Raw genomic sequence first — 20,601 nt, forward strand, 5'->3', positions numbered from 1 at the left:
CTTCTACTTCTGTCTCTAATTTATTTTATTTTATTTTTTAATAGAATCTTACTATGTAGCCCAGGCTGGCCTAGAGCTTGCTATGTAGATCAGGCTGGCCTCTAACTCAAAAAGATCTGCCTGCCTCTGCATCTTGGTGCTGGGATTAAAGAGGCCTGGTTTTTGCCTCTTTTTAATAACAGCCTTATTGAAATAGAATACATATCATAAAATTCACCTTTTTGTTTTTTATGCATGTGATTGTATGTGTGTGTGTGTGTTTGATATGTGTTTGTGGATGTGCATGTGTGATGTGATGTTTTGTGAATGTGTGTGTGTGTATTTGATGTGATGTTTTGTGAGTGTGTGTGTGTGTGTGTGTATTTGATGTGATGTGTTTTTGGACGTGTCTGCCGTGGCATGCTTGTGGAGGTCAGAGGACAGCTTTTGGGTATTTGCTCTTCATCCTGCTGTGGGTTCTAGGGGTCAAACTCAGGTCATCAGATTTGTGTGACAATGCTCTTACCTGCAGCCTTCTTAACTCGCCCCATTGCCCTAGAAGGCCCAGGATTCAGTGTCCTGTAGGTGTTGTACCACCAGAACCACTGTCCAACCTTAATGCATTTCATCACTCCCAACAGTACGACCTTACTAGTTTCTGCCCCTTTGAGTTTGCCTACTGCAGACATTCCATGAATGGAATCAGTGTGTGTGTGTGTGTGTGTGTGTGCGCGCGCGCGTGCGCGCGCGCGCGCATGCATATAACCCTTCTGATATCCCCTTTGTCCTCCATGGATGGATTAATTGTGTGTGTGCGATCGTGTGTGTCCATGTGTGTTTGTGTGTGCGCGCGCTCGCGCATTTAAGAATATTCTTATGTCACCTTTGACCTCCGCAGTTTTCAATGCTGTCTTCCAACTTGGGAGAATAGGATTCACAATTTCTCTCCCCAACCCTTCCAGAGGTTCTTGTCTGTAGAAGTCCTGTGTCAATGAAACTGATGAAGAAATCAGAGTATCAGGGCCAGCAAAATGGCTCAGTAGATAACGGTGACTGCCACCAAACCTGACAACCTGAGTTTGATCCCCAGAACTCACATAGTAGAAGAAAAGAACAAACCCCTACAAGTTATTCTCGGACTGCCAAAGGCATGGTGAGGCACATGCACACACACACACAAATGCAGTAAAAATAAAAACAAGAATATTTTTAGTGGAAAGTAAATTTCATCCTCTGGAATATTGGTTACACAGTAGGACAGCAAGGGCTGGTCATCAGGCTGAGGATTGACTTTGGAAAAGTTTGTTGGGATTAAGATGGAGGTGGGGAGAAGGAAGCTCTGTGTGTAAGTGCAGAAGAGTCATTGGCCCGTCTAGGGGACTGGCCGTACTCAGGCGCTGTGTTAAGCGTTTACACACAGTAATTCATGCTCGTTGCAGCCTCCCTCCAAAGACCCGCATGTTCTTCTCACTCAGTAAGTCTGAGGCACAGAGACATTAGAGGGCAGATCTTCTAAAGCACTGTGAGTAGCCAAGTTTGGCATCATCTCAGGGAACATTAATCTCATTTTAGAGGTTTTGCCTGGGTGGTGGGGCCCTTCGGGATGGGGCTGGTGTGGAAAGTAGAAACTATAGGAAGCACGGGGTAATGGAACCTTGTGGCTGAGTGCTCACTGCATGCACGAGGCCCTGGGTTTGAGCTCTAGTCCCACACAAGAAGAAAAACTCAGCAATTACAAAATAGTCCAAACATTAGAAGCTAATCTAGCAAGCCAAGTCTCTCTACATGTGTCTTAAACCCTCATCTCTCTTCAAGCCAGGATTTCTTCAATCTATTGGCAAAGTTGCACCAGGAACTTCTAGCGGGAAAGCCTTCCTTCTGCTCCAGGTAGTTACAGCCAAACATGAGCACAGTGTTCCGAGATCCTTCAGAGTCATGGTTTTCTTTGTAAAAGTTAAATTTTGAACTGGGAGTGTATTTCAGTTGGTAGAGCTCTTGCTTCATGGGCACAAAGCCCTGTGTTTGATCCCCAGCACGGGAGTAAAAGAACACACCTGTAATTACAGTATGTAGGAGGGGGAACAGGGTCTGGCATTAAACTATGTAGTGAGTTCGGTGGCAGAGGCAAGCCTGGGCTACCTGGAGCTGATCTAAATATATATTTGCTAAAGGGAGAAATTCTGATAAAAGAATATTTATTGCCAGGTAGTGATGGCACTCGCCTTTAATCCCAGCACTCAGGAGGCAGAAGCAGGCGGACCTCTGTGAGTTCAAGGCCAGGTTTTTATAAACAGTCACCTCTGGCCCACGTGTTTAATCTTCCCCACCCTTGGATAGGACCAGGTGTTAAGGGCCAACACAGGTGCTGGGCGTGTCCACCGGGAGTAGCGCTGTGTGTCCAGACTCTGGAAAGCTGTGAACGCCACAAGTGTGGCTGCACAAGAGCTCGGCCGGTTGTCAACACTGCCCTAAAAATACGACGGTGAATCCATTTCCCAGTGTTTAGAGTGGCCCCGTGATGACCTGCCAGAGATACAAACCACTTCCCTTGTCAGGATGTCACGCACCGAAGACTGAGCCGCCTGTCAGTAAGCAGAGGAGAGCATGCGAGTGGTGGGCTGTGTCCATGCAGGTGGGGTAGCAGCTGGTGGCTGGGTAGACAGTAGGTGTGAGGGACAGGGCCCCTGCCTACGCCTGTGCGCACATTACTTCCTAACGGGTGGGAAGTGTTCTGACAGACATGGGGAAAAAGCACTCACCAGACTACAGATCTTATGTATTTACAGCAGAGAGGGGCGGGAGCAGTTTTTGTCTGCAGTGAGCTTTAGCCTTTAGGAAGTGGAGGCAAGAGGGTCAGAGGCTATAATGGGAACATGATAATACCTGTAAGCCTCTCGTAGTCTATGTGGATAAAAGTCACAGCTTAAAAGTAAAATGAACACGACTGTACTATTTACTGTAGTTTTTATATTCTAGTTTTTTAACACTTTAACTGACACAAACTTTCCGTATTTGGAGAAGGACGTGCTGCGTCATACATACAAGGTGTACTGACCAGGTCATCTTAATCGTCGGCATTGATGCGTCATACATACAATGTGTAATGACCAGGTCAGCTTAATCGTCGGCATTGATCATTTACTTGCCCTGGGAGCATTCGGGTTCCTTACTCCTGCCTGTGTCCTTTACATTCTTATCAGGCAGTGAGCCAGACGCGCTCAGTAGCCTTGCTTCCATCCCAGTCAGAGCGCTTTTATGCTGTGACACTACACTGCGTTTACCAAAACAAGCGTTTACTACTTTGCATTACCAGCTATTGCTCTTCAAGTAGTATTAGCATGCTACTAAAAAATAATAACCAGCATGGCTTGCTCAGAATTGGAATCAGAAAAATACTCTGACAGATTCTCAGAGCTCAGTGCTCTGTTCCTCAATAAAAACCAAGCCTCAGCGTAAAACCTAAATCCGCGCGCCCTGCTGTTATGTATGTCTCCGCAGTACTGCTGTCTTTGTGGGTTTGTTTTTGCATCTTTTTGAAGCTGGGCTCGCCTTTAATACCAACACTCGGGAGGCAGAGGTCAGTGGATCTCTGTGAATTCAAGGTTAGCTGGTTCCAGACCACCTAGGGCTACATAGTGAGACTCTCTGGAAAAAAAAAAAAAAAGTGTTTGATTTTTGTAAGAGACAAGGTATTTTCTGTAAGCCCTGTATGGCCTTAAACTCACAGCCTCCTGCCTCAGTTTACCAAGTGCTGAGATAGCAGGTGCATACCACCACACTGAGCTGTGTTTTTCTCTTAAAACAACAATAGACTCCTGTTATATGTAATATGTTATATGTAATAAGACTGGCTAACAGGACATGTGAAATATTTATGTATTTGTTAATTTAGCACAGTGGCTCTCAACCTGTGAGTCACGACCCCTTAGGGGTCAATTGACCCTTTCCCAGGGGTCGCCTCAGAAAGCATTGGAAAACACAAATTTTACATTATGATTCATAACAGTAGCAAAATTACAGTTATGAAATAGGAACAAAAATAATTTTGTGGTTGGGGTCACCACAACATGGGGAACTGTATTAAAGGGTCGCAGCCTTAGAGAGGCTAAGAGCCACTGATTTAGCAATACTTGTTCACCTCTTCTGCTGAGCCACGATACATATACTTTAGGGACAGGACAGTAAGACATGTCCTCTTTACTTCTGTTGGAGTTCAGTGGGGAAAGACAAAACAAAGAAAACTAGACAGAAAATGACAGGCACGTGTAGTGGAAGAGAGGCTGTCACCCACATAGACCTGTCCAGCTATTCAGTTGTAGTTGATGAGCTAATTGAGATGATCCTTCCTACACCTTAGAATTCCATACTGATGGTATGTTCCATAATAACTTTTAAAAGGCTGACATGGGCCTGGAGAGATAGCTCGGCTGTTGAGAGCACTGGCTGCCCTTCCAGAAGACCTGGGTTCAGTTCCCAGCATTCACATGGCAGCTCACAGCCACCTGTAATTCCAGTTCCAGAAGATCTGAAGCTTTCTTCTGGCCTCTTAGGACACTGCACACATGTGATGCACAGACATCCACGCAGGCAAAACACCCATACACATTAAACAAACAAATAAGAAATGTATATCTTAAAAAAGAAAATAGCTCATATGTTCAGCTTTGTTTTATGTACTTGTTTAATAAAGCAACAAAAAATAGTGATACTTATATGCCAGGCACTGTTTCAAATAAGTCCTTCTCCTAGTAATAGAGAAAATAGGAAATAGATCTATGCTGCATGCCAGACAGTGGTGAGGGACAGGAAGGAGAACGGAGAGGAGCAGAGAGTGAGCACGCTGCTGTTTGATTTGAATGGATTGGGAAGAGGGCTTGGGCCTTCGCACCACTTTCCTTCTTTTGTCTTGGGGCAGTTCAGCACAGGAATTTGCAAACACGAGATTTTTTTCATCTGTTGGAATCATTCACATTCACATGTTCGTTAAGAAGCTACAGTGAGTTCCTACTTCTACCTCGTTCTAGGGGTGAGTGTATGGGTGTGCATATGTGTGTCCAAGTGTGTGTGAGCACATGGGCATGTGTATATATGTATGTGTGGTTGTGTGGTGTACACTTGTAGAGGTTTGAAGTTAACCTCAGGAGCTAGTCATCCTTTCTTTCTCTCTTTCTCTCTTTCTCTCTTTCTCTCTTTCTCTCTCTCTCTCTCTCTCTCTCTCTCTCTCTCTCTCTTTCTTTCTTTCTTTCTTTCTTTCTTTCTTTTTTGAGACAAGGTATTACTATGAAGTCCTGGCTGACCTGAAACTTGCTATATAGACCAGGCTGGCCTCAAACTCACAGACATCCTCCTGCCTCTGTCTCATGACATCATGACCAGCCTCTTTTTAAAAAATTTGTTTTATTATTTTATGTGTATTGGTATTTGGCCAGCATGACTGTCTGGATCCCCTGGAAGTGGAGTTACGGACAGTTGTGAGCTGCCATGTGGGTGCTGGGAATTGAACCTGGGTCCTCTAGAAAAATAGCTAGCGTTCTTAACCACTGACGCATCTCTCCAGCCCTGCCCTCTTTTAAAGACAGTTTCTCGTTGGTCTGAAACTGGACAGTTAGGTCAGGCTGACTGGCCAGAGAGTCTTGGGTATCTTACTGTCTCCCCCTCTCCAGCACTGAGATTGCAAGTGTGTACCACCCTGCCCGGATTTTTACCTGGGTTCTAGGATTCAGTCTTGGGTCCTCATGCCTATAAGGCAAGCACTTTACTGTCTGAGCCATCTCCCTGGCCTGGTCCTTGTTTGTTTTTTTGTTTTTGTGTTTTTTTTTAAGATGTATTTATATGTGTGAGTGTTCTTTAAGCTTGAATGTTTGTGCACTACTTGTGTGCAGTGCCCTTGGAGGCCAGAAGAGGGCATCAGATCCTTTAGAACTAGAGGTACAGCTGGTTGTGAGTCATCATGTGGGTGCTGAGAGCCAAACCCAGGTCCTCTGGAAGAGCAATGAGTGCTCTCAACCCCTTAGCCACCTCTCCAGCCCCCATCCTTGTTCCCCGCTGAGAAAGACGGCTGCCCGAACCCTGCCCTTCACTTCGCTGTTGGACTTCTGTATGCGTACATCTCCAGCCTCCTTTCCCGCTATCCCTTTGCCCTTTTTCCAAAATTGCAAGCTGATATTGTTCTGATTGGGAGATGGTCCTAAAAATATATATATATACAGCTGTCGTCCAGATGTTTGACTAGGAAGTAGGATGCTTTTCTGTCCCAGTTTTCTTCTGGTAAACTCACACCCACTGAAATCTGTTGTTGTCTTGGAAAATCTCACCATTGTCCCAACACTAAAGTCCGAAAGCCCCAAATTAAACCATGTGTCGTTCAAGTGTTCTATAGCAGCACGCACTCTAAAATAGGCAACCGGCACCCACCCCGCTCCTCATTGCTGGATAACTGGCTTGTCCCATAAATAGCTCAGTGTTACTTGACCAGACCGCCACTGATCTCAGAGAAGGATCTTTGTTTCCTGGCATACGTGTGCACTCTGGTAGTCAACAAAACCCAGGTCCAGAGCACTGGGCCATGGCTGTAATGCAGTCCTGAGGAGACTTGTGCAAATCAGTAGCTAAACCGTTTTTAGGTGGGATTCAAGATGCCTGGTCCCACATTACAGAAAGCAGCATTAGAGGAAGATCTGGTTTTCATGTCTTCATATAACATAGCTTGTTCAGTCTGGGGAATCCCAGAAGGTCTCTGCCAAGTGCGTTCAGTTCTCAGGTCTGTCTGAAAAGGGTCCTAGTAGTTTCATAAAGCCATTTCCTGAAGCTTGTTTTCATTGGCGGTATTTGTTCTGGTTTTGGTGTTGTTTCTTTAAGACAGTCTCAGGAAGCCCAAGTTGGCCTTGAACTCTTGATCCTCCCACCTTCACCACCTAAATTCCAGGATTACACGCAGTGCCACCACAAGAACCAGTTTACAACACAAACTCACTGTTGCTGAGACTAGTGGCAGGTGAAACTGTGAGTTCGAGGCCAGCCTGGTCTATAATCCAGGACAGCCAGGGCTGTGATACAGAGAAACCCCATGTCATAAAGCCAAAAATAAAAAAGGAAGATGTCAAGTTTGAGTCCTACCCCGACTACAGAGTGAGTATATAGCCAGCCTCGACAGCTGAGTGAGACACTGTCTCCAAATAAAAAGTGACAAAGAGGGCTGGGCTGTCGATCAACTGTGGAGCACTTGCCTGGCATGGTTAAGGTCTGAGCTTCAATCTCCACACAAAAGTAACCACAAACCCCTCCTAAAGCCTGCCCACTCCTCACAGTAGAATACAACAGTCCATTCTTACTCCCTTAGTTGATGTATATTGTCTTTGTGTTGGACTGTTCGTGCTGTAATTTAACAGAACACTGTTCTACAAGTCCCATAGCAATAACTCCAAGGTTGAATGTTAGGGAGCTCGGCAAGATAAGCCTCTGCTCTGAGGGCATGGCTGCAGAGCTGCCTAAGATAGCGCGCAGCCTCAGTCTGCCGTCTATTCCCACCTCTCTCCCAGCTCCTTTTCACGTGGTAGCCTGTTCTTCGTCTCACAAAGCCCAAATCTGGAGCCCCATTTCTGGTCACTCTGCTAACCATCATGACGACTGTGGGACCCTACCTAGCACCCGTGGCGCTTTCCAACAGAAGTAAAGGCCGGGACCAGGGTAGCAAAGCTGTTGGCCCCGCCGTGCCTAGAGAGCTGGTTTACGGTGTTGTCTTTTGCGCCACAGAAGTGAACGTTTCATAGACCCATCCAGGGCCCCTTCCCATGACCGCGCTGAGTGAGCGGCTGCATTTTTAAAGCATTATAAAGCTCAAAGTCAGCTAGAGAATATCGATCCTGGGCAGGTGAGATGATGCTTCGGTGGGAAAAGGCAATTGCTGGGCAACCTGGCAACCCAGGTTTGATCCCCAGAACCCACACAAAGGTGCAAGGAAAGAACCCTCTGACCTCTGCACATTCACCCTGGCACATGTGCACCCACGCATGTCACAGACAATAGTAAAGAAGACGGTTTTAAAGGCCTGACCTTAGGTGTACCAAAGGGAGAAAGAACGTTCACTTTTAAACCCTGTACATATTTACTCCATTGACTTTAAATTTGTGGGGAGGGCTAGAGACAAACAAACAAATCAAGGTCTGTGTTTAACAGGTGGTGAACCATGGCGATGTGGATACAGGCTCAGCAGCTCCAGGGCGACGCCCTACATCAGATGCAGGCCCTGTATGGCCAGCACTTCCCCATCGAGGTGCGACACTATTTATCCCAGTGGATTGAAAGTCAAGCCTGGTAGGTGAACAGCGTTTCTACATCATGTTTCAAGCACAAGGATCCTGAACTTTGATTAGAAAAATGTTATAACTGACCAGTTTATATGTGTAACCCGGGCCTAGTGGTCCACCCCTGTCACCCCCATGATCCTAACACCTTGAAGGCTAGGACAGAGGGACTGCAAGTTTCAGGCAAGCCTGAATAGCAGAGTGAGACCCTGTCCCTATCTTTTAAAAAAAAAATTCAAAAGCTGTGTGTGTTGGGCTGTGTATGTAGCTCAGTGGTGGCGAGCATGCATGAGATTCTGGGTTCAGTCCTTGGACCTGTCTCCAAGAAAAACTGTTTGAAAACTGTTTATGTAACTCAAGAAGAGGTGTTTACCCTTTTCTTAGGTTTTGGGAGATAAACTAACTCTTGGATTTTAATCTTTGTTGTGGTTTAATTCTGTGTATATTTATGTGTCTGTATGTGGCTATGTACACTTGAGGGCAGGTCCGTGGAGAGGCCAGAAAACAGCGTCAAATCCCAGATAACCTGGGGTTACAGGTGATTGTGAGCCCCTCAGTGTGAGTTCTGGGGTCTGATCTCAGGTCCGCTGGAAAAACAAGAAGCCCTCTTAAGCATACAACCGTCTCTCCAGCCCCTGAACTTGCTTTTTTTGGAGGGGGAGGGGCGTTGAGATAATGTCTCTCTATGAAACCCCGGCTGTCTTGTTTCATTATGTAGTCCAGGCTGACCTGGAACTCTCAGAGATCCACCTGCCTCTGCCTCCTAAGTGTTGAGACAAAAGATGTGCACCGTGCCTGGCTTTTTTCCCCCAAGGTAAGTTTTCAATGTATAGCTGTAGATGGCCTGCATTCATTATATAGACCAGACAAGTCTTAGACTCAAGATCGGCCTGCCCTTGCTTCCCACATGCGAAAATTTATATCACATAAACTAACATTTAGTATATTAACTTATAATCAAAACATTCATGGCTCTTTATTTTTTGGTTTTCTGAGATAGGGTCTCCCATTGTAGCTCTGGCTGTCGTGAACTTACTATGTAGACCAGGCTCTAATGTGAACTCAGCAATCCACCTGCCTCTGCCTGCCTAATTCTGGGTTTAAAGGCATGTGCCACTATACCTGTCTTGAAACATTTATGTTTTTAATTTATATGTGCACATGCAGACAAAATATTCTAAAATATTAGCAATAGGGCAAGATGGCTCAGTGAGTAAAGAAACTTGCCATCAATCCTGATGTCCTGAATTTCATCCTTAGAACCCTTTTGGAGAAGAAAACTGAGCCCTGAAAGTTGTTCTCTGACTCCCTTACTATTCTGTGGCATGCATGTTGTCACACACACAGTTTTTTTTAAAATATGAACAATGATTACATTTCAATGTTGACTTAGCCAACGTTTTTATCTTTACTTCTCAAATTATGCACTATGTACTTGAGTTTTAAACTTGTTAGATCGGTGTAACACATTCAGCAGCAAGGCATCTTACTTTGCAATCCTGAGGCAAAGCTTCCCGCACACAAGACGACCCGTCTACCACCGAGCTGCCCCTCTTGCCCTGCAGCACCCTCACTGACAACATTGAACACCAGCAGCCAGCTGTGCCTGACAGCGTGCAGCGCAGGGAGCTTGCTGGTTGGCCCCAGGTTGTCAGTCAGTCTGGCATGTTCATCAGACTAGCTGGGTTTTCACCATGGTGGTGGCTCCTCTTTGACAGCTCCTAGAAGAGGCCAGTCCTAGTGCTGTTGGGAGAAAGTTGGCCATACCCACTGTGATGTTGCCTTAGAATAATTGCAGCAGCTGTTAGCAGGGTTCCGTTCGGAAACAAGCGTGCTGAAGGAAGGCAGTTTTCTAGGAAATTAAAAAAAAAAATCCCAGCTTCATGTAATTAAGACAGAAAACCTGACTAAATATAAGAACAGCAAACACACCTAGGTTAGTGTTTTTCCTTTTCCTTTTCTTTTTTGTTTTAATGATTTGGGGAATTTAAGAAAACATTAGTAGGAAATTTCTGTTTATTTAAAATCCCATTTAGACGCTGGAGATAGGATGGATGTAGGACAGTAGAGCATTTGTTCAGCAGACACCAGGACCTGACCCAACACCACAAGAAAACAAAACAAAGCTTTCGTTTATTTGAGTACAGTAGTGCATGTCTGTAATCCCAGCCACTCAGGAGGCTGAGGCAGGGGAATTACTCAAGTCCAGAGTCCCAGCAGTCCTAGGCAAAGTGCTTCCCTTTAGCAAACCTCCCGGGTCGTACTCTTACTGAGGACGTTTTGAAAAGTTTGTGTTGTTGTTAAGGAAAACCTGGATTTTAGATAGTTTTTGTTTTTCATAAGAAAATGAAGATATGTTCCAGGTGGTGGTGGCTCACACCTTAATCCCAGCACTCGGGAGGCAGAGGCAGGTGGATCTCTATGAGTTCACAGCCAGCCTGGTCTACAGAGTGAGTTCCAAGACAGCCAGGGCTACACAGAGAAACCTTGTCTTGAAAAACCAAAAAAGAAAAGAAAGACATCAATGAAGAGTTTCTACCTCTGCGTATTGAAGTCATGAAGTCTTTTGTCATAGGTCATAGGTTATAGGTCGCAGTTGAGTTCAAATTGAGAGCCAGGCTACTGAATTCTGCTCAGAGACTGGACCCTAGGCTCCCAGTCCAAACAGAAGTGTAAGGCTGTCCCTCCAATCCTTCTAGACTTTCATTCACGACCTCTTATTCAATACGTAGAGCATGCATATCTAAAACCGGCTTTTGTCACTGCCTCTCCAGACGGTGGTCTCTGATGACACCCGTGCACAGCTCTGTCTGCCATCAGCCACTCATTAACTGCAGGGATTTGCGGGTGGCCGTCTCTTAGCTGCCACTGGCCCTCTTCCCTGGCTCTAGACCTGGTCAGCAGTAATTAGATACTATTTCAACGTGATGGCTGTCTGGTTTCTTAGCGTGCTAAGTCACTTGAGTATTGCCCAGTAGCAATTGTTGCCTAACTTGTAGACAACAATTTTAAAAGGACAAAAAAAAAAAAAAAAAAAAAAAGATAAGGAGGAAGTGAGCCCAGCCCTTGTCACCAGTTGAATAGCCCTGCCTGACAGGAGGCGGTGGACTGGCTTTTCTCACCTTCGCTGGACGCTAGCATTGCTTCCGAGCTCCACGTGCGCTGCGATGACAGACATTTCTCATGGGTGTGAATGCTTGTAGGCACCTTCTGCCTTGATGCCTCCTTTCCGGGGTTCCTTACAAAGGGTGGTAATTAGGGGCCTGGAAGCAGCTGAGGCTGGAAAGGACACGCAGAACGGTCTTGACCTTGTGCCCCTAACACCCTGGAGCTGGGTCTATAAACCAGACGTTAACAGACCCCTTATTCCCTTCAGAGTGCAGAAAAAACCTTTCCCCTTCGTTCCTAGGAGGCAATGGGTTAATGCTAGAATCAAGGGAAGCAGAAAGGGGGCTGTTGTTTTTTATTTGTTTCTTTAAAGGAAGAAATGCACAGTTCAGCTAAGGTCGTTAGAGTAGAGCAATGTAGACATTTAGCTAACGTGTACTGGCATGTTTCTTAACACAGGTGAATAGTAGGAAGAAATCATGTTTCAGGATCACACCTATAGTTCCAGAACTTGGGAGGTTGAGGCAGGACACTTTTGAGTCGCTGGCCCAAAAGAAAAAAAAAAAGAAGCCCCAGAAAACAAGTGTAGTATGTAGAGACTGCATGTGTACAGGCTCCTGTGCATGTATGTATACAGATTGTGTAATTTTTTTCCCCTAGGGACTCAATAGATCTTGATAATCCACAGGAGAACATTAAGGCCACCCAGCTCCTGGAGGGCCTGGTGCAGGAGCTGCAGAAGAAGGCAGAACACCAGGTGGGGGAAGATGGGTTTTTGCTGAAGATCAAGCTGGGGCACTATGCCACGCAGCTCCAGGTGGGTGCAAATGCTGACAACACTTGGGCCCTGTCCCTTCGAGGACTTCTCCCTTCCTTTAATCTTCTGTAGACATGTATGTTCTGATCTCCAACCCAGCACCGTACAATTATGTGTTCCCTGCTTACGGTTCTGATTGGTTTTGTGGTCATGGCGTTACCTTCTGAAAAAGGAGTCTCACTGTGGGGCTGGAGAGTTGGTTCTGTGGTTAGGAGCACTTCCTGCCTGTCGTAGGGTTATTATTGCTGTGATGAAACATGGTGAACAAAAGCAGCTTGGGAAGGAAAGGGTCTCTTTGGCTTACATTTCCACATCACTGTTCCTCATTGGAGGAAGTCTTACAGGGATTCAAGCAAGGCAGGAACCTGGAGGCAGGAGCTGAGGCAGAGGCCATGGCAGAATGCTGCCTACTGACTTGCTTCCCGTGGCTGCTCAGCCTGCTTTCTTATAGCTCCCAGGAACCCCAGCCCAGGGGTGGCCCCACCCACAATGGACTGGGCCCTCCCACATCAATAACTAATTAAGAAAATGCCCTACAAAGTTGCCTACAACCCAAGCCTAGGGAGGCATTTTCTAAATCGAGGCTTGCTCCTCTTTGATGACTCTAACTAGTGTCAAGTGGACACAAAACCAGCCAGCACACTGGGTTCAGTTCTCAGCACCCACATCAGGGGACTCACAGTTACCTGTAACTCCAGTTCCAGGGGCTTAGATACCTTCTTCTGATGGCTTTAGAAGGTCATACACCCATCAACATGCGACATACAGATACACATAAATTAAAATAAAATAGAAAATAAAATCTTTATTAAAAAAAAATGCCTCGCTGTTTAGCTCAAGTTGGCCACCAACTAGAGTTCTTCCTGCATCAGTCCCACTCCAGCCCCGTGTGGGTTCCAGGTGTGCCGCTCTCAGCCAGGAGTTTACTCCCTCCTTTAACTTTTTATTTGAAAATAATTTTGAATTTACAGAAAGTTGCAGCAGTCGTACAAAGAGCCCCCTACATAGATGAGCTCAGAGGCACCTGATGCCCTTTAGCCATCTCTCTCACATCCGTCTCTCTTCATTTCCCTCCTTCCCGCTCCCTCTCTCTCTCTCTCTCTCTCTCTTTCTCTCTCTCTCTCTCTCTCTCTTTCTCACACACACACACACACATTATTTTTAATTGACAGTAAATTGCATTATGACCCTTGCCCTGAGCATTTCAGTGTGTGTGTTCTAAGAACATGAACCTTTTCTTTCATTGTCACCATGCAGCTTTAGTGTGTTTATCATTCTCGTTTAGTTTGACTTAATAGTCTGACTCTGGGTTCATTTTGTCAGCTGGCTCAGAAGTGTCCATTAGGGTATTTTCCACTCTGCCATCCAGGACCCCGTCCAAGATCACATATTATACCTAGTTGTCATACCTATTTAAGGTTTTGTTTGGTTCGGTTTCAATTTTGTGACTTGTTGTTGAGACAGGGTCTCCCATTGTAGTTCATGCTAGTCTTAAACTTGAAGCAACCCATCTTCCCCTCGCTGTGATAGTAATTCTGATTATAACTGACAGGAAGTTTCAGTGTCCTGTCTCTTGTCTGCTGAGGCCTTTTAAAAACTTGCCCATTTCCAAGAACATCACTGTAGTGCTTTAGGCATTAAGATTCAGAACATAAAACAGCCTTACCTTTTCTCTGTAATTACATTTTCCGTGATGTCTTTTTCTCATTCCTGCCCGTATGGGAGGAGCAGCAACTACCGTGGTTCCGCCGTCTCCACATCTCCGTCATGAGTGCTCCTTGCCCTGAGTCAGGTTAACTCAGAGCACAGAGTGGAACAAAGTGATGTCTGCTGTTGTCTTCTTTCAGAACACGTACGACCGCTGCCCCATGGAGCTGGTTCGCTGTATCCGGCACATTCTGTACAATGAGCAGAGACTGGTCCGAGAAGCCAACAATGTGAGTTCCCATAGGTGTGGGGGCTGGGGAGCCCTTTTTGATCCATTCCCCTTGACCCCACTTAGTCGAGTTAACCCAGGATGCACTCGTGTCTTTTTAGGGAGCTGATCTTAGGCCTATAATTCAGTAAGAATACGGCCATAAAACAGGGTGAACCTGGTGCAAAATAGTTTAACCCCCAAGGAAATCATTTTTGTGTTGAAGCATGCTCACATTCAGGTGCAATTCCTTAGGAGAAATTTCTCGACTCCCTCTGGGCCGCGGCTGAAGGGGTGGGCCATTCCTAGTCACTTACACACCAGATCCACAGAGGCCTTGTGAGCGCCTCCCCCAGAACTTCATCTGAGGGGCTTCAGGATACCTTTGAGAAGTGTGGCTTCATGCACGGTGGAAGCAAACGATTCATCACCGGAAGGTCCTGAAACAGACACAGACCACGTATGTCCAACTTAGCCACAGTCAGGCCTTGAGTCAGTGAATGAAAAAGGAATCAGACCCGGGTGACCCTGGGACGTGTGGAGTTCTAGTCTCTCGAGGAGTCAGGAGCATCCCGTGTAGGATGGATGTCTGTATGCTCCGGTGGGGGCCAAAGCTGAAGCACGTTTCACCATGCAAGTATCTTGCAGGTCACCTGTCTCTCCATTCGACCCCAGTTCTCACACATGGCATTTGCGATTTCTTCTGACCTCAGACTTAATTTTGGCAGTCTTAGCTTCACCTTACACCCTAAATCTCCCCATCTTTCCCTAGGGGAGCTCTCCAGCTGGAAGTCTTGCTGACGCCATGTCCCAGAAGCACCTTCAGATCAACCAGACGTTTGAGGAGCTGCGCCTCATCACACAGGACACGGAGAACGAGCTGAAGAAGCTGCAGCAGACCCAGGAGTACTTCATCATCCAGTATCAGGAGAGCCTGCGGATCCAAGGTGAGGCCCGCATCACGGCCCAGGATGCTCTGGGGATGGGAGGGAGAGCACATGGCCCCTGACAGGGAGAGTGGGAGGGTCTCACTCAGACTTCCTGTACTCAGGGAGTTTGGGGTGACCATAGAAGATGTTTTCTTTGAAGAGGCATTTACAGTTTAATAAATAGCATATAGAGGGCATAGTGCCTTGGAGGAGGTACGCGTTCTATAAATGCAGCCTTGCCAAAGTGATCAGTGGGCAGTGCGTCCCATTTAGGGACTCAGAGTGTAGCTCAGCAATAGTGTTTGCCTAGCATGTGTGCGGCCTTGACCTCCATCCCAACACTGAGGGAGCTCTATTTGTGGTGCCCACCATGCAGTGTTCTCTGCGGTTCTTCAGGCCCTCCTGTGCCCCGTATGCCCTACGCACAGTGTTCCCTAGCCTTTGTTCTGGGGCATGCAGAGATTGAGAGTTCTGCTAGGGGTATGGAGCCTCACCAGCGCTCCTTCTTGACCCCATAGGGAGCATTAACACTTTCTTTTCTTTGCCTGCCTGTGTGTTTCAGACTCTCAGAGGGGGCAGGAGTGGTGGCTCACGTGGTTAAGTGCACTGCTGCTGTCACAGAGGACCAGGGTTTGATTCCCAGAATCCACTTGGTGTCTCAAAACCATCTGTAACTCCAGTTCCTCTGTGAGCACCAGACATGCACATGGTACACAGACATACATGTAGACCAAACATTCATACACATAAAATAAATCTAAGAACAACTTTGAAAAGTAAGAACCTCAGAAGACTTTCTGTCCCCACACCGCCAAGCCCATTGCCTGTGTCTCCTAAGGACATGTGTGAGGACCACAGCATGTCACTATGTTGACATTATTTACTGACTCCCAGGCTTTCCAGATTGTAGTCGTTGAGAAAGAACCACGTCTTGTAGCTCTGTACCCTGAGGCCAGCATAAATTATAGTTGTGGGCTTGTTCTAGCTGTCTAGTGCTGCTTTTGTCTGCCCCAGCTTGTGTGTCCCTAGGGCAAGGACCAGGTCAGTGTGACATGGTTCTCAAAGGCCAATCAGGAACTTAAATGAGGCCTGTCAGTGTGTACTTAGCAAGACCCGAGGAAGGATGCTGGGCTGCTCGAGAGTCAAAGAAGGAAGCAGTAATGCCAGCACTCGGGGTCCTTGCTGAACATGGAGTGGGGACAAGGAAGGGTTGCGAGCAGTGGTAACCGACCCTGGACAAACAGTCTTTCTGTGACTCTGTACCCTGCTGTGTCAGGATCTGTCCATATCTATTGAAAGGTGAGGATGTAGCTCAGTTGGAAGAGTGCTCACCTAGCATTCACCAAGTCCTGGGTTTGATCCCCAGCATACATAAAAAAAAAAAAAGGATGGGAGCATTAGTCTCACAGCAGCCCATTAAACTGCTGTCAGGGCTCTTCCTTTATAGATGGGGGACGAGGGCACAGGAGAGAAAGGAATCGGCCTGAGCTCATGCAGCTGGTAAACCATGGGGCCACTTGTACACAATAGCCCATGGGATGCCTTCTGTGTGGTGAACGGGAGGCAGGCACTGCCGAGGACTTGCTTCCCTATCAAGCACCTGTTCCCAGCCTGCTCGACCCCTGATCAGAGAGGCTAGAGACTGACTTCTGAGAGAGCCCCTTCATCATGAGACACCCCAGGTTAATTGGAACCGACTTACTGTCATGGGGTGTCTGACCCTGAGCATGGGAGATCCTCCAGACTTCCTGCCAGACACAAGAGATGATGGTGGTGGGTGTCCTGTCCCCTCCTCCAGCTCAGTTTGCCCAGCTGGCCCAGCTGAACCCCCAGGAGCGCATGAGCCGGGAGACAGCCCTCCAGCAGAAGCAAGTGTCCCTGGAGGCCTGGCTGCAGCGGGAGGCACAGACACTGCAGCAGTACCGTGTGGTTAGTGCATCCTGCATCCCTCTGCCCCTGGGAGGGAGCTCTGTCACCTGAGATTCAGGGCGCCAGGTAGGGCGCAGAGCCAAGATGAGAACAGATCCCCTCTTTCCTGGGGTACACATGAGGTGGAGCAGGTGGAGAGGGCAGGGCCAAGCCCTGGGTCCTAGGCCAGGCTGTATGGGCTGCTTCCCCGGAGCCAGAAGGCCGCTGTGTCCTCACGCAGGAGCTGGCTGAAAAGCACCAGAAAACCCTGCAGCTGCTGCGGAAGCAACAGACCATCATTCTGGACGACGAGCTGATCCAGTGGAAGCGGCGGCAGCAGCTGGCCGGGAACGGGGGTCCCCCTGAGGGCAGCCTGGACGTGCTGCAGTCCTGGTAAGGGTGGGAGGTGGCCAGGGTGGGCAGGGGCTTGGGCAATGGTGCCAGCTGCCTTCTGTCCCTGTGTTGGCCCGAGCAGCAGGTTCCTGCTGTCTGGGCTCCTGATGGTCTTGGCTCCTCAGACCTGTGCCACCTCCCCTAAGGGATAGTGGTGCCTTGGAATGGACAGGGCTGAGCTGGCTGGTTCCAAGTTGGGGCCCCTGTGTGTCCTCTGCTTTTGGAAAGTGGGGCTCTGTGCCTGTAGTGGTGTAGTGGTGACCAATGCCAGCACCTTGGGGGGTTGAGGGGGGTCTTGTTGGGGGAACAGTGTCATGTGGTCTGCTCCCCGGGCCTGTGCTGGAGCAGAGGTCACCATCCCTACGAGGGTCCTGGCTCCTTGCAGGTGTGAGAAGCTAGCCGAGATCATCTGGCAGAACCGGCAGCAGATCCGCAGGGCTGAGCACCTCTGCCAGCAGCTGCCCATCCCAGGCCCCGTGGAGGAGATGCTAGCCGAGGTCAATGCCACCATCACAGACATCATCTCAGCCCTGGTCACCAGGTGACTGCTGCCTCCTGGTCCTGCTCAGAGGGACACGGCAGGTCCTGGGGGTGGGCATGTTGAGACCCAGGAGCAGTCCAAACCCAGAGCTCTGCCCCAGTCCTGCTCCACCTTCCCCCACCCACTGTGGCCCTAGTTGCTCTGCTGCTGTGACTGTCCTGGCCCAGTGTGTGTTGGGGACACTGCAGGAAGCACCGTGGGGTCCAGCCTCCCTCACACCTGTCTTCAAACCCCCATGTCCTCCAGGGAACAGAGGCCAGGCCCCTCCTCCTCTGCCTGTCTTCCTATTCCTAGCAGCCCCCACAGGAAGGTCCTCCCCTCCTAGCTGGCCTCCCAGCTCTCTCCCCTGAGCCAGCATCCAGTCAACTGTCTGGTCCCTGTGTCCCCTGCAGCACTTTCATCATTGAGAAGCAACCTCCTCAGGTCCTGAAGACCCAGACCAAGTTTGCAGCCACCGTGCGCCTGCTGGTGGGCGGGAAGCTGAATGTGCACATGAACCCCCCGCAGGTGAAGGCGACCATCATCAGTGAGCAGCAGGCCAAGTCCCTGCTCAAGAACGAGAGCACCCGCAAGTGAGTTTGCTTCAGTGTCCCCTCTTGTCACTCTACTCAGTCCTTGAGATGCAAGATAAAAATTCTCCTTAATGTCTCATTCCTGTTTTCCCTCTCGCTCTTCTGTACCTGAGAATGAATATCAAGGAGACGTGTGTGTGTGTGTGTGTGTGTGTGTAAACATATATAATCTTATATATGTGTTTTATATATATATCATCTATAAATTAGATAGGTAAATGGATGAATGGATGGATGGATGGTGTCATTTCATTAGACAGGGACCTGTTGCTGAAAGTCACTTCCGTGCCTTGTTTCAGAAGCTCGTTCCTCTCGCTGGCAGCTGCTCCTAGCAGCCCTCTTTGTTCCCCGGCTCCAGCTTGCTCTCTGGGCCTATGTCGTCTGCAGCTTATTTTTATCTGATTTGCAGTGACTACAGCGGCGAGATTCTGAACAACTGCTGCGTCATGGAGTACCACCAGGCCACGGGCACCCTCAGCGCCCACTTCAGGAACATGGTGAGGACTTGAGAGAGGCACAGTGGACTGTCCCTTGGTGTCTTAGGCCTCTTCATCTCCTGCTTCTCCTTTGCAGTCCCTAAAACGAATCAAGAGGTCCGATCGTCGTGGCGCAGAGTCGGTGACAGAAGAGAAGTTCACAATCCTGTTTGACTCACAGTTTAGCGTCGGTGGAAATGAACTGGTCTTTCAAGTCAAGGTAAATCCCTCTCTCCCTGTGAGTGTGTGTGCAGTATGTATGCACTGTATGTAGTGTGTGTACACGGTATGCATGCATATGTACAGCTTGTAGACCATATATGTATGTGCAGTGTGTATAAAATGTATATAGTATGTGAGTATACAAAGTATGTGTACCGTGTGTATATATATATATATATAGTGCATGTTTATATAATGTGTATACAGTATTGTGTGATGTGTATATACCATATATGTATTCAATGTGTGTACATGTGTATATAGTGTATACAGTATATGCACAGTATATATTGCAGTGTGTGTATGTACAGTGTACAATGTGTACAGTGTGTGAGTGTCCTATACACTGTGTTTTCATATAGTGTATGTTCACAATGTACGCACATGTTTACAGGGTGGGTATACAGTGTGTGTACCACGTGTTCAGTGTGTGAGATTGTATCTGTGTATGCAGTGTGTAGATTGTGTGCAGTATGTGTATGCAGTGTTTATGGGGTATATATGGGCAGTATGTGTGTATATAGTATATATGTAGTGTGTAAGGTATGTTTGTGCAGTATATATACAGCATATCTTTGCATGCTATTTATATGCCAAAAGAATTATGACCTCATAGTATCTTCCTTTTTATTGTTGATAAGTGGGAAATGGAGAGACCCTTATCCTTAGAGCTGTTATTTTCTCAAACCCACTTTAGGCTCAAACAATAGCAAACTATGAAAGCTAGGAAGATGCCTGGAAAATGATCGCGGGAAACCACTCAGTGTGAATTTAAGATAAGATTAGAGTTGGAGTTTTCGTGGTTGTAGTTGTATATTTGCTTGTTTAGTGGGTTGGGTTCTTGTTTGTTTGTTTGAAATATGGTCTTACTGTGTAGCTCAGACTAGCCTAAAACTTACCATGTAGCCTAGGCTTGCCTTGAGCTTGAAGTCCTGCCTCGGTGCCCAGAGCTGGAATTGCAAGTGTGTAGAAATATCTCCTTACCCTTTCTCTGCAAGTTGTTCCGTCATTCAGAATATCAAAGAAACTTCATCTATAAACTACCTACAATTCCAGCTAGGTACTGTGGTACATACTTGTAATCCTAGCCTTTGGCAGGCTAAGGCAGAATCAAGAGTTTGAAATCAAGCTGGGCGGTGGCAGAGGCAGACACATCTCTCTGAGTTCCAGGCCAGCCTTGTCTACAGAGCAAGTTCCAGGACAGCCAGAGCTACACAGAGAAATTCTGTCTTGAAAAACTAAAGGAAAAAAAAGAGTTTGAAATCAAAGCTGAGCATGGCAGCAGTATAGCCTGTGAGTTGAACTATAATGACTTGAAGGTTAGCCTAGGGTACAAAGAGGAAAAGTTAGTCAGCTGGCTAGTTAGATAGAGAGATAGATGAATAGATTAAATAGCTTAGCCTTTGAAGCGTGGGCCCCAGCTGTTGCCAGAACCATT

General features: G+C 47.4%; 1 protein-coding gene across 2 annotated transcripts in view; it reads left to right on the forward strand.

The window, feature by feature from the left end:
- The window catches only part of LOC125410920 (signal transducer and activator of transcription 5B), a 68,797-nt gene that overhangs the window by 33,369 nt on the left and 14,827 nt on the right, over positions 1-20,601 (forward strand). For both annotated transcript variants that reach the window (XM_087909978.1, XM_087909979.1), the window contains exons 2-11: positions 8,155-8,292; positions 12,051-12,207; positions 14,055-14,144; positions 14,895-15,069; positions 16,850-16,980; positions 17,201-17,352; positions 17,738-17,893; positions 18,286-18,465; positions 18,875-18,962; positions 19,039-19,161. In XM_087909978.1, the coding sequence (XP_087766104.1) occupies positions 8,165-8,292; positions 12,051-12,207; positions 14,055-14,144; positions 14,895-15,069; positions 16,850-16,980; positions 17,201-17,352; positions 17,738-17,893; positions 18,286-18,465; positions 18,875-18,962; positions 19,039-19,161 (1,380 nt within the window). In that variant the 5' untranslated portion in view covers positions 8,155-8,164. The remainder of the gene's footprint in view (positions 1-8,154; positions 8,293-12,050; positions 12,208-14,054; positions 14,145-14,894; positions 15,070-16,849; positions 16,981-17,200; positions 17,353-17,737; positions 17,894-18,285; positions 18,466-18,874; positions 18,963-19,038; positions 19,162-20,601) is intronic.

This window comes from Myodes glareolus, chromosome 9 (genome assembly GCF_982192425.1).
Source record: "Myodes glareolus chromosome 9, mMyoGla1.1, whole genome shotgun sequence".
Classification (NCBI taxonomy): domain Eukaryota; kingdom Metazoa; phylum Chordata; class Mammalia; order Rodentia; family Cricetidae; genus Myodes; species Myodes glareolus.